At 38.6% G+C, this 14350-nt stretch overlaps 1 protein-coding gene across 1 annotated transcript; it reads left to right on the top strand.

The window, feature by feature from the left end:
* The first annotated feature begins 3266 nt into the window (after positions 1 to 3266).
* LOC144637580 (uncharacterized) lies at positions 3267 to 12225 on the top strand. The gene is made up of 4 exons (XM_078496644.1): positions 3267 to 6506; positions 6667 to 6677; positions 8268 to 8344; positions 9106 to 12225. The coding sequence occupies exons 1-4, from the start codon at positions 3267 to 3269 to the stop codon at positions 12126 to 12128; spliced, it is 6351 nt and encodes a 2116-aa protein (XP_078352770.1). The 3' UTR covers positions 12129 to 12225.
* Positions 12226 to 14350: the final 2125 nt, after the last annotated feature.

The following is a 14350-nucleotide window of genomic DNA, read 5'->3' as shown; positions in this document are numbered from 1 at the left end:
GTTCATTAGTATTCATAATGTTATCATCTTATCACACCCGTCTACAACTGTCAGTGTGCTTACGGCGAAAAGAAACAAAAACAGACAATCCTGAAAGTTCTTTACAATTATGTGTGTTTTTGGATGTTGTTCAACGCATAAGAACCTAGTTTACGACCTTACTCACGGCATCAGTGGTTAGAGCGTCCAACCGGTATCCGTAAGGCGTTCGTTAGACTCTCGTTGGGGGCTCGGAAATTTTTTCTCTAAGTAAATTCGACCTGAAAACGTTTGTTCATTGTATCATCATTATATCTTAGTCACCATTCCACTTTTCAATATTAAACAGTGTTACTCAAATAATAAGAAACCAAAAATGGTAAAACTTCTCAGCTCGTGATTCACTATGACAATAACGTGACAGATCTGACTCAACTTCATGAATATTTCACTTTCTTAGAGGAAGACACTTTATAAAGTATTCAACTTGCTAGCTCGTGATGTGCGTGCCATTCTCCCATAAAATAAAGAACATTTTTTATTTCCCTGGGATCCGATGAAATAGTATTCTTAAAAGATAAACTCAGCATTGAGTGCAACTGTTGCTTCATTGATGTCATTTGCCTTTCAAATGAAGAATGAAAGATTTAGAGACAATTTCATGATAATATATTGGGTCATCGGTATAATTTGAGAACGTACGCAAATTTTATTTCTTGACCTGTATAAAGATTGAAAACTGAGACACAGTAGAAACTGAGACACGAGGCTAAGTGTAGCAATGACAAATATGATAATACGCATATATATCGCATTATGCTAACTCGACTGGCACATAAATTCAGTGATAGGAGAAGCTATTCGCATTTTCTTTAGTTTTTATACCAGACCTTCAACGTGTATTGGAAGTTTTCGTTCGAAATTGAAAGCCTATCTCATGGTTCTAAAAATGACAATTGTTTGAGTCATTGTCACCTCGAAGGGAAGGTCCCTGTTTAGCTAACGGTGATTGGTTTGGATTTTATTTCGATTTCGACTACTTATAAAACGGAAATTACTGTTATAGCTGATAGAGATCAAGATTGTTGTGGATTTTATTCCGACTTTAAATTGGATGGTAAGTTCAGTACTTTAAACCCATTTATTTTTTTCATCTACTTATCTAAGTACTTGGAGGAAACCTTTCGTTGATAGAGGAGAGGAATATTCGGCGCTTAAATCTATTAGAACTATTTGTCGCGTCGTACAGTATTTGTTTTGCTGTTTTGCTGAAAGTCGATCTGCCTGTCTGATTACCGCAAGAATATTTAGTAAATAAACCCCTTCAGGCGGCGGGAATATTGGAGGATAATGCCCGAGGCTGAAAGATTGTCGAAAAATGAACAGTTGGCCGAGAAGCGAAGCTTCGAGGGCAATTGTGAAATTTTGAGGACAATCTTTCAGCCAAGGGCATTATCCTCCAATATACCAGCGAGCCAGAAAGGGGTTTATTCATTTTATAACCCCCCAATTAATTTCTACAACGCGCTTTATCGCCAGTAAATTTATAGGAAAAAACCTACGTAATAAACCCGGCGTAACTGTGGTTGAAACAAATGTAAGTTGATTGGTTCGCGTGATTATTTAACTCCGTGTTTTCATCAAGAGTTAGAATTGAATAAGATGACTTCATTCGTTTGTTTTGTGCTTGCCTACAAAATCGGGCGACGGATATCAAATCAGACGGGGTATATTCGCTGATACCCGTCGTCCGATTTTGTACCACTTGATGCGTTTTGTCCAGTGAGCGCCCGCAAAAAATAATGAGTGGGTTATAATTCTGTATATTTCTTTTGTTTACAAACCAACAAGAACGAAACGCCTCATGTCAAAAAGCATGCAGTTGAGACGCTACTGTGATAGAGTTAAGATTAACATAAGCCAGATCTAAAATAAAGCCGGTAAAGAAATTCATTAAAATTGTAAGGTTAACCAATTCTGAAGCAGTACTAAATGATATATAAAAGAAAGGATCAAGACTTCCCTTTTCAATCATGCAAGTTCTCGATTTTAGTCGCACAATGTTTGAGGTGAAAACGTTAACGTTGAAAAAAAAAACCCTCAATGAATTTACTAGGGACGACTTTCTGTTATGTTTCAGAAGCTTTACTTGGCATTTGTTTAGAAGAAAACATTTGTCCCGTTGCTTTTGGCTTTTTCGCACGCCAAGCCATCTTATACCTTTTTGAGTAACATTCTGTTGTTGGTATGTGTTAGTTTGCGTTATTTTAGTCATGCAAGAGGAACGGAGTGTCCATGAAAGTGACCATCTTTCGATATTTCTTCAGAGAACAAGGAACCTTGTTATTTAACAAATTGTCGCCATGTGCATATGTGAAACTGATCCTAGTAATTTCTCGCGCGTACATATGAAAAATACCCTGCGATATACGTTGTTTGCCGTATTCCGAAATGCGCATTTTAAAAGCGCTGTACAATCACAGTTATATAGCTGAGAAAAAACAGCAATTCGTTGACAATGTGATCAATCAATATTAAGACAATCATCTTATCAAAATCATTTGCTTTTAGTCTCGTAAGATATCAGGCAGTAATCAGCGCGAAATTGCGCTGGTTATATTACCAAAATTACGCAGGAGCTACGGGATGTTAAGTAGTATTTTTAAAAAAGTTGTTGAGGACACTTTTAAATTTGCAAAATAGGTTTGGATCAACAACATTCATCGACAGTTGCAAAATTGAACAAATTGCAAGTAATATCTATGCTTATTAAGGGTCCTTAAATTCTAAATTCTTTTTAAACGTAACTATTACCAAGTTAGACCATCACTTTGAAAACAATGAAAAGTTATAATTCTGCTATTAATAATTAAATTTTTAGTTACACGACTGTAAAAGCTGTGTGCTTTTACTTGAACTCAAGACAAAGTACACACTGATCGAGAGCTAAGCCAGATAATTTTTTAGGCCTGATACGAGTAACACAGTAAAAAAGGCTCTACACCTTAGACTGTGCTAAAAAAAACTGTTTTCAAAAGGGTTTTTTTTTAAAAAAAATGCTTCATTTTACCAGAGGTCAACGATTTTGTAAACAAATAAGAAGTTATAAAAATATAACTAACAACTTAAAGAAAGTTTTAATAATTTCTTAACTAAATCACAAACTCTTGTTGTTGTTAACATTAACAATGACCACAATTTACCAAACGAGGTGATAGAAAAATAAATATTAGCAATATAACTAAACCCATTTTTCTCAATCATTTATTCCAACAGAAGTGCTTCACATGGACAACGGAGAAAAAATTCAACAAGCCATCTCTATCGGCTTCATTATTGCCTGCTTCCTTCTCAACACCAGTCGAGTACTAAAGGCCATCGACTTGTCCAAGGAATGCCTTTTTATTTTGAAAACCAAAGCAGTCACAAAAAATGAAAAGTTGCTGGAATCATTCTACAAGAAAATATATCTGAAAATAGTGCCGGCGTACTATTTTCTAAGGGATTACACAAATGCTATAAAATATGCCAGGGAACTTCTTCACATTCACCGCGACTGTGGTGAAAAACACGAGGAATGTCAGCTCAGCACGATGCTTGTGAAAATGTATCTCCGTCAAAGTAAATATATAGAAGCCAAAGAGTTTTGCGAGAAAGCTCTCCTTATCAGTAACGACATTGGTGATCAAAATGCAGAAGCCTTTTGTTACGGACACCTTGGGATTATAGATCAATCAGTTGGCGAATACAAGAAGGCGAGAAAACATTACGAAAAGTCGCTTGCGATCCTAAAAAAAATTGGTAACAAAAATGAAGAGGCCATCTATTACGGAAACCTTGCAAATGTGTATAGATTAGTTGGCGAAAATGAGAAGGCGAAAGAACTTATCGAGACAGCGCTTACAATCGACATAGAAATTAGTGACAAAAAAGGGGAGGCCTTTTGTAACCTAAACCTTGGAATTGTGTATGAATCACTTGGCGAGTATGAGAAGGCTAGAGAACATCTTGAGAAAGCACTTGCAATCCTAAAGAAAACTGATGACAGAAATATAGAAGCCTCCTGTTACGGAAACCTCGGAATTGTGTATCGGTCAGTAAGCGAATACCAGAAGGCTAGAGAACATCACGAGAAATCATTGGCAATCAGGAAAGAAATCGGTGACAGACGTGGAGAAGCCAACTGTTACATAAACCTTGGAAGTGTGTATCAATCAGTTGGTGAATATGGAAATGCTATAAACCATCATGAGAAAGCACTTGAAATCCTAAAGAAAATTGGTGACAGATTTGGAGAAGCCTCCTGTTACAGTAGCCTTGGAAGTGCGCATGGATCAGTTGGAGACTATGAGAAGGCTAGAGAAAATCTTGAGAAATCACTTGCGATCAACAAAGAAATTGGTTACAGAAATGGAGAAGCCAGCTGTTATGGAAACCTTGGAGCTGTGTATAATTTAGTAGGCGAATATGAAAAGGCGAGAGAACATCTCGAGGGAGCACTTGCGATCCACAAAGAAATCGGTGGCAGAAAGGGAGAAGCCCTTTGTTTCAGAAACCTTGGACATTTGTATAAATCAGTTGGCGAATACAAGCTTGCTAAAAGAGATTACGAAAAGTCATTGCAAATCGAGAGAGAAATTGGTGACAGACATGGAGTAGCCACGTGTTACCAAAGCCTAGGAAGTGTGCTTCACCTCCTCGGTAAATTTGGGGAGGCTATCAAGTATTATGAGAAAGGACTTGTGATCTCAATAGAAATTGGAGCCAGACGTTTTGAAGCCGACTTTTACGGAAGCGAAGGAACTGTGTTTGTATCTATTGGCGACTATATCAAAGCAAAAGAATATCTAGAGAAAGCAATTGCGATTAAAAAAGAAATAGGAGACCGAGTAGGAGAAGCAACTTGTTACATAAACCTAGGGATTACGTTTCTTAACCTCGGCGAATATTTCAAGGCGGAAGAATATATCAAGAATGCGCTTAAAATAAGTGAAGAGAATGGAGATATTGAGTCTCAGTTCCAATCGCTATGCAAACTTGCAGATGTTAAAATACAACAAGAAAGTGATGGGGAAGCCTTTTCGTATTTGCTTCAAGGTATTCGAAAATGCGAAGATTTGCGTGGTTCTCTCCGAGACAACGATGATTTTAAAATATCCTTTTCGGATTGTCATATTCAATCCTACCAGGAACTCATTGCCTTGTTCTGTGCCGCCGGAAATCCTTGTGGAGCTCTGTATGTGTCAGAGCTTGGGCGGGCAAGAGCTCTGGCAGACTTAATGTCAGCTCAGTACTCTGCAGAGATTCAAATTTCAGCTAATCCTGAAACATGGGTTGGTATTGAAAAGGTCATGGACAACGAAAGGAACTGTACTTGTCTGTACGTCTCTTACTTTCTTGACAAAATATTTTTGTGGATTATTAAAGCAAACGGAGTTGGGCATTTCCAAAAAATAAAAGGAAATGAAGTCGTACATGGCGGATTAGCTGGAAATCTGGATGCATTTTTTGCTGGTAAAAGTTTCAGACGTTTTGGAATTTTACCTGAGGAGCGTTGCGAAGACCGATCTTTAAATTGTATTCAGCCAGAATGCAAATCATTCGAGAAAGACAGCCATGAAGATTTGCGAATTGGGAAGGAAAATAAAGATAACAAAGGACCCAAAATGAATCTTTCTCTGTGTTCCAAACTGATTATTGCTCCAGTGGCGGACTTACTTGACGGCCAAGAAATCATCATTGTTCCTGATCGTTCTTTATACAACATACCATTTGCTGCGTTACCTGATGAAAGTGGAAAGCCCATATCAGAGACGTTCAGGATCCGGGTGGTGCCTTCTTTAACAACTCTCAAGCTCATTCATGACAGTCCAGCAGACTATCACAGTCAGACTGGTGCACTGATAGTGGGGAATCCTGACGTTGGCGAGGTGCATTTCAAAGGACGGCTGACCTATATTTCGCGACTGCCTTGCGCAGAAAACGAAGCGAAGATGGTAGCAGGAAAGCTGGGTGTTAAGCCTTTGTTAGGACAGCAAGCAACAAAGCAGGCAGTACTCGAAGTGATAAATTCAGTTAGCCTGATACATTTTGCTGCACACGGTGACGCAGAAAGGGGAGAAATTGCCCTTGCACCGTCTGTTCGTATTCCTAACATGATACCGCAAGAGGAACACTACCTATTGACAATGTCTGACATTTCAAAAGTTCACCTTCGAGCTAAACTGGTAGTACTTAGCTGTTGTCACAGCGCACGTGGACAGATCAGACCCGAGGGAGTTGTTGGAATCGCTCGAGCATTCTTAGGATCTGGTGCACGCTCGGTGTTGGTTGCACAATGGGCCCTGGATGACAGTGCAACAGAACAGTTCATGAGTCATTTCTACGAGCATCTTGTTTGCGGAGAAAGTGCCAGTGAATCTCTTCACGAGGCCATGAAGTGGATGAGATATAACGGCTATTCTGACGAGAGACAATGGGCACCTTTTATGCTGATTGGAGATAACGTGACATTTGATTTTGGAAAATAAAAGCAAGTTTCATAGATAAAGATATTATCTTATAATAACGTTTTATAAAAAGCTGTTACCAGATACTTGGGATTGAAAAGTACTTGTTGTTATTGAAACTGAGAACATTATTGATTGTCTTGTATTATTAAATTATGGAATTGTTCTTGCATTTTAGAACGGCTTTAGGTGTGTCTGAAACGTAAATCTGTTATGAAGCGTTATATTACTTTTTAGAGTTGAATAATTTTGCTTTATGAAACAGTGAAACCCAAAAATCTTTACCGTTTAAAAGTATATTACGAAGATACGAATAATAGACTTTTCTCATGTTTCATTACGAACAACTTCTGAGAATAACGTGACACAGCTGACACAACGTCCTGAATATTTCACTTTGTAAAGGAAGAAGGAATCTGATAAATACGAAATAAGTAGAAGTTAGGCCGGCTGTAGGTGCCGTTCTCCCGTAAAATAGTCAACTATTTTGTTAATAGTCTTCGAGATGAAATAATATCTTTCCTTCAACTCGACATCGAGTGAAACCTTGGACTCGTTGATGTCGTTTGACTGTGAAATGAAGAATGAAAGATTTATCGAAAATTACATGATAATATATAAATTGGGTCATCGGTAAAATTTGAGAAGGTAACTAAAGCGTTTCCCTCCGCTGGGAACTAAAATCCTTTATCACGCAAATTTGGCGAAAACCTTTTTTCATTGTTTTGTCCACCGACATGGCCGCCTTGTCACGTGGTTGCAAGCCAAGAATATATTGCACATTGCTGAATGATGTCCTGCTCAAACTCGGCTGACACAAATTCTATGATGAGGGAATTATTCGCGTAAGATGACCACTTTGTCTGACCCTCCTTCCCTTTTTGTCGAATTGAAAGCTTATCTCATGGTTTTAAAACATAACAATAGTTTGCGTCATTGACATTTTGATGAGGAGCTGACGGTGATTGATTTGAATTTTCGATTTGCATTTGTTATAAAACGGAGATAACCGTTAGGGCTAACACAGATTGTTGTGGATTTTATTCCGGCTTGAACGTAAACGGTAAGTACAGTTTTTCTAACCCAAGTTGTAATTTAAACTAGTTGGCGAAAACCTGTTTTACTTGACATTAGCTTTGTAGTAACTTAAGAGAAACAATTAGGCGGGAAAAACTGCTAAAATAAGGTGTCTCACAGGATGTTGAAACTCGCTCACAGTCTGTCAGTTTAATTTTCTTTCCGTTTTGGTAATCTGTGTAGTCATTCCATTTCGTTTTAATTCTGTACTTCTTCGATTTATTCGCGTATAAGAAAAACCTTGCCATATTAAATGGCTTTGGCATTAAGATGCTTCAGTGATCAATGACAGGGGTAAATTTAACATGAGCTACGTTCGAAGAATAAAGGCGGTAAAAAATAATCAAAATTGAAAATGGTCTACCTACGTAAATTAGAACTAAAACATCTTCCTTTGAATACCAAAGCTAAGAAATTAAAACAATTATACGAAGAAAGAGTATGAATGTGCAGTGCAGAAAACTATACATTTGACCGCAATTGTCGGTAACTTTTAGTTTTGTGCGCTCATTTTTGTCTGTAAATTTCATTTTTACGTGTTTACTCTTGTCCGTGACTTTCAGTTTCCAACTTCAATCTTATTCTGTGACTTTCGCTTTGCATATCTATCTTTGTCTCTGACTTCCAGCTTCTTTAAGTTGTGCGTTTATCTTCATCTGTGATTTTAATCTTTGTGAGTTAATCTTAGGCTGTGATTTTCAGTTTGGTGTCTCGATCTTCCATTGTAACTTTCAGTTTTGTGTGTCTTGTTGCCGCATGGGTTACAGGTGGACTAATAGGTCTGTCTTGAATAAGCCTGAGATGATTTTTTTTAACCTATAGACAACGTTCCTGACGTAAAAAGACGCTGTACGTTTTTATTCTTTCTACCACGCCCAAAAAAAAGGTGGTAAGTTCGATCTTGATTTGAATGGGTTATGTAATTACTCTTGAAAATAGGCCTTTGGCATTTTTATACTTGAGTATAATGCTCTTGGCAGGGACGGCGGAGCAATTTTCCAAGTGGGGGGGCTGACTAGTGACTTGAAGTGGGGGGGGGGGGGCTTAATAGACTTTTCTCTTAGTAAGTCTTTATTTTTTTGGAAATTCTAAAGCAACGCCCCCCCCCCCAGCCCCCCCCCCGGCCTTGCCGTGCCTGCTTGGTTGTTTCTATCGAAATAATTTAACTTCTAGTAAGATGAAAATTGATTTTCGCTGGACAAAAGCATAAGCAGCAACATGAGAAGAAACAAAATCAATCTTCTTATGCTGCCCTCAGGGAATAAGCATGAGCATAAGCATAAGCAAAACGAACATTTTTATGCTTTTGTTTATGGAGGGCACTATATAAACAGGAGTGGGTGTTCTTGTTTTTTGCTCAACAATGAAAACCAGTTAATTAAGTCAAGACTCCCATCGCGACAATAATTTAAATGTCTTTAGGTGATAAAATGTAATAAATGCTCTTGTTGCCATCAATTTTCCTCAATCAGTTATTAATGCATAAACAGACTTAATGACAAATTTGTTTCCATTTTTTATTCCCTTTTTACTCTGACAGAAGTGTTTGACATGAACAACACAGGTGAAGTTCTACAAGCCATCTATATCGGCCTTACTGTTGCCTACTTCCTTCTCAACACCAGACGAGGTCTAAAGGCCATCGAGTTATGCAAGGAATGCTTGTTCCTCTTGAAAAACAAAGCGGGAATAAAAGACTACGACGAAATAGGCAAATTCTTCCACACATTGATATATTTCACGATGGCGCAGGCCTACATTGATATCAATGATTACACAAATGCCATAAAAAACGGAGAAAAAAGTCTCCACATTTTCCGTGAATGGGGTGAAAAAACTTTCGAATGTCAGATAAGCAAATTGTTAGCGGTAATGTATTTTATTCAAAGTAAACACCTAGAAGCAAAAGAACTCTTTGCGAAAGCGCTCTTGATCAGTATGGAAATCGGGGACAAAAATGGAGAAGCCCTCTGTTACGAATCCCTTGGAGTTGTGTTTAAGTCAGATGGTGAATATGAAAAGGCAAAAGAACATTACAAGAAGTCATTGGCGATCAAAAAAGAAATTGGTGACAGAAATGGAGAAGCCTTCTGCTACAGAAACCTTGGAGCTGTGTATCAATCAGTTGGTGAATATGAGAAGGCTAGAGAACATCTTGAGCAAGCACTGGCGATCAGCAAAGAAACTGGTGACAGAAATGGAGAAGCCTTCTGCTACAGAAACCTTGGAACTGTGTATGTATCAGTTGGTGAACATGAGAAGGCTAGGGAACATCTTGAGAGTTCACTGGCGATTCTCAAAGAAACTGGTGACATAAATGGAGAAGCAAACATTTACGCAAACCTTGCAGTTGTGAATATACACTTTGGCGAAGTTCAGAAAGCTAGAGAACATCTGGAGAGGTCTTTGGCGGTCAGCAAAGAAAGTCGTGACAGAAAAGGAGAAGCCGTCTGTTACAGAAGGCTTGGAGATGTGTATTTATTCACTGGCGAGTATGAGAAAGCTAGAGAACATTACGGAAAATCATTGGCGATCAACAAAAAAATTGAGAACAGAGAAGAAGAAGCCTCCTGTTGTAGAGACCTTGGAAATGTGTATTTGGCAATTGGCGAATATGAGACGGCTAGAGAACATCTCATGAAATCACTGATGATCAAAACAAAAGTTGGTGACAGATATGAGGTGGCCTTGTCTTACATTAAGCTCGGAGACGTTTTCAACGCTCTTGGTAAATATGCCATAGCTAACAGGCATTATCAGAGAGGACTTTTTATCGCAAAAGAAATCGGAAACAGATCACTTGAGGCCGCCTGTTACTCAAGCCAAGCAGTTTTGTTTGCATCTCTTTTTGACAATGTCAAAGCTAAAGAATATTTGGAAAAAGCATTGGCGATCCACCAAGAAATCGGAGACAGGAGACGAGAAGCAAGCAATTACCTAAACCTGGGAAAAGCATTCTTTAACTTAAGAGAAAATGTTAAAGCAGAAGAATGTATCAAGAAGGGACTTGCAATAAGTGAGGAGATTGGAGATGTTCCGACCGAGATCAAATCGCTTGAGGCATTAGCACATGCAAGAGGAATAGAAGAAAAAAAACAGGATGCTGTCTCGTATCTCCTACCAGGTATTCAAAAATGCGAGCATTTGCGTAGTTTTCTGAGAGACAACGATCAGTTTAAAATATCCTTTTCGGATTGCCATATTCAATCCTACCAGCTACTCTGTGCATTGCTGTGTGGCGCCGCAAATCCTGATAAAGCTCTGTATGTTACTGAGCTTGGGCGGGCCAGTGCTCTGGCAGATTTAATGTCAGCTCAATACTCTGTAGAGAAGCAAGTTTCAGCTAATCCTCAAACATGGGCTGGTATTGAAAAGGTCATGGACAACGAAAGGAACTGTACTTGTCTGTACGTCTCTTATTTTTTTCACATCATATTTTTGTGGATTGTCAAAGCAAACGGAGTCAAACATTTCCGAACGATAGATGGACATGAATTAATTGTTCAGGAAGGATTAGCTGGAAATTTGGACGAATTTTTTGCTAGCAAAAACTTTAGAAGTTTCAACATTTTACCTAAGGAACATTGCGAAGACCGATCTTTAGACTGTATCCATCCCCAATCCAAATCATGCGAGGAAGAGAGCCTGGATGAAGGTTTACGAATTAGAAAGGAAAGTGAGGATAACACAGGACCCAAAATGAATCTTCCTCTGTGTTACCAACTGATCATCGCCCCTGTTGTGGACTTACTTGAGGGTCAAGAAATCATCATTGTTCCTGATCGTTCTTTATACAACATTCCCTTTGCCGCGTTACCTGACGGAAATGGGAAGTGTTTATCAGAGGCTTTCCGGATCCGCGTCGCTCCGTCTCTAACGACGCTCAAGCTCATTCATGACAGTCCAGCAGACTATCACAGTCAGACTGGTGCACTGATAGTGGGGAATCCTGATGTTGGTCATGTGCAGTTCAAACGACGTCCAACCTACATTTCGCGACTGCCTTGTGCAGAAAACGAAGCGAAGATGATAGGACAAAAGCTCGGTGTTAAGCCTTTGTTAGGACAAGAAGCAACTAAGCAGGCAGTACTCGAAGTGACAAATTCAGTGAGTCTGATACATTTTGCTGCACATGGTGATGCAGAGAGAGGAGAAATTGTCCTTGCACCGGCCACTCGTACGCCTGATAGGAGACCTCGAGAAGAAGAATTCCTACTGACAATGTCTGACATTTCAAAAGTTCGACTGCGAGCTAAACTTGTAGTACTGAGCTGTTGTCACAGTGCACGTGGACAGATTAGAGCCGAGGGTGTTGTCGGAATCGCTCGAGCATTTTTAGGATCAGGTGCACGCTCAGTGTTGGTTGCACAGTGGGCCCTGGATGACAGTGCAACAGAGCAGTTCATGAGTCGTTTCTACGAGCACCTTGTTTGCGGAGAAAGCGCCAGTGAATCTCTTCACGAGGCCATGAAGTGGATGAGATGTAACGGCTATTCTGACGTGAGACAATGGGCACCTTTTATGCTGATTGGAGATAACGTGACATTTGATTTTGGAAAATAGAAGCAAGTTTCATAGATAAAGATATTATCTTTTAATAACGTTTTATAAAAAGCTGTTACCAGATACTTTGGATTGAAAGGTACTTGCTGTTATTGAAATGGAGAACATTATTGATTGTCATCGCTAGAAATCGCGGACATTGAAGTCGGCGAATTTTGATGCATCTTACATTAAACGCTAGCGAAACTTGGTAATAGCCGCTGATTCGAAAGCCTGACTTTGGGCTCATATACATCTACGATTGTACACAAAAATGCAGCCTACACAGAGTAATATTTTGTGAAGTAGGAAAACCACTGGTCATAAATATTGCCTGATAATAAAAATGGAGCAAAAGATCTTTCAAACGATGGCTTTTGCGGCAAAATTCGAGCAAAGACGGCTGAAATATCGTAGCTCAAAGACAGCGGATTTTGGGATTTCAATGTGAACTGCCGCCGTGTGTTTACAGTATGCGATTTTTTGTGGTTTTCTAACGGCAAAGATACAAATGAAATCTAATCGGAAGGAGATGTAAATCATTTGGTGAGTTAGATTCATGTATAGTTTTATCAAATCTGCTTTCACATTTTTTCGATCACATTCAGTTTGCCGATAATCCCCGTTTAAAAACTTTAAGTTTTCGGTTTTCGCCATACATTTCTCCTCTACGCCTTATAATTTTGGTCTCAAAAACTGTTCGCAGAAAACGTTCATGAATACAAATGAAATTCGAAGTCTGCACTTCAATTCTTGTACAATGTGGTTCTTAATACATCAATCTATTGTGTTCCGCTTTCACATTTTTACATTTGTTAATTTGTCAAGAAATATTTAATAAAACATTTCATTCTCCATACATTTTCTTTGTAATTCTTGCGTTCGCTTCTACGGTCAATGTACCGCAGGACATACTATTCGCGGACTCGGAAGTCCGCGATTTCTAGAGATGCTTGTAGTATTAAAGTATGGAATTTTTCTTTTTTTTTTCTTTTGAACGGCTCAAGGTTTATCTGTTTATCTTATGGAGCGTTATATTACTTTTTAGAGTTGAGTAATTTTGCTTTATGATCAATTTTTTATATTTTGTAGCTATTGTGAGAATCTTGTGTTTTAAGGGGCCCAACTGCCCGCACACAGAGACTTAAAGTTGTTTATCTTAGTTTATTAAGAGCCATTTGCTCTTGTTAGCCTTCGTCCGGTAGACCTGTTTTGGTTAGTGCTTTGAAACTTTTGTCATTTTTAAGGTTTCTTTGTTACTTGAGTTTATGGTCCAAGGTTTAGCACTTTTAAAAGCACTAAAAGCTAGAATTAAAGATGTTTTTGACAAGATACGCTGTTGCTATGGCAACTTCTCTTGTCACGATAATGACCGCATCGTGTTTACCAATGATTAGGCATTCGTTTGATATCATCACTGTAACATCAACTGATAAAGAGTGGAAGTAATGAGTCCATTAAAGTATAAGTGCTGGAAACTATTACCAGCCAGCTTAGTTAGAGTGACGTCGGAAACTATTCAACATCTAACACATTTGTCATTAACATAATACTGTTGTCAAAGTAGATGTTTTTAATTTTGTCGTTAGTAAGCTGCTTTAGAAAACTTGACAAGGCTACCTGTATTGTTTATTGATTTAAACAGCAATAAAAATATATATATATATGAGCAATTTAAATTTCTCTTTGTGTCCATTAATGTAAATTTAAACTACTTCCCAGAGTAAAGAAAGTTATTTATGTATCTTGCTCCTTCTTAATTAATGAAAACATACTTATTGGTAAGGCATTTGTGCTGCTTTGGCTGAGCTCTGTTTGCTGGGACAAAAACAGACATTCCCATTTGGGATATTTTGGCCACAGGTGTGGCCGTTTTATTTCAGAACAATCAGTTAAAGATGACACTAGAAAGACAAACAAGGAAATATCCCAGCAAAGGTGGGGGAAAACCCGCCTCACGTTCGGTAAGATAGAAGACAGGGAGCGGAGGGAGGGAAAAATGGAATACGCCATGTTGTGATAATGCTTCAACGAAGGTCGAACTAGTCCCCAGGTTTCCTCACTTTCATGTAAGAAGCAATGATGTCATCCCTCACCGGAAGCTGGGAACTACTTCGTCACAAGCTACATAAAAACATTTATTCTTCCTGCGTGAAATAATATCCTTACTTTCTACAAAAGCAACGGTTGTGCAGCGTCGGCAGGCAAGTCGGGCAATTATAATTATGAACTTGATTTAGATC

Source organism: Oculina patagonica, chromosome 14, assembly GCF_052425735.1.
Source record: "Oculina patagonica isolate OP01 chromosome 14, crgOcupat, whole genome shotgun sequence".
Taxonomy (NCBI): Eukaryota; Metazoa; Cnidaria; class Anthozoa; order Scleractinia; family Oculinidae; genus Oculina; species Oculina patagonica.
Note: the sequence above shows the minus strand (reverse complement) of the source record. Positions and strands in the feature narration are given on the sequence as shown.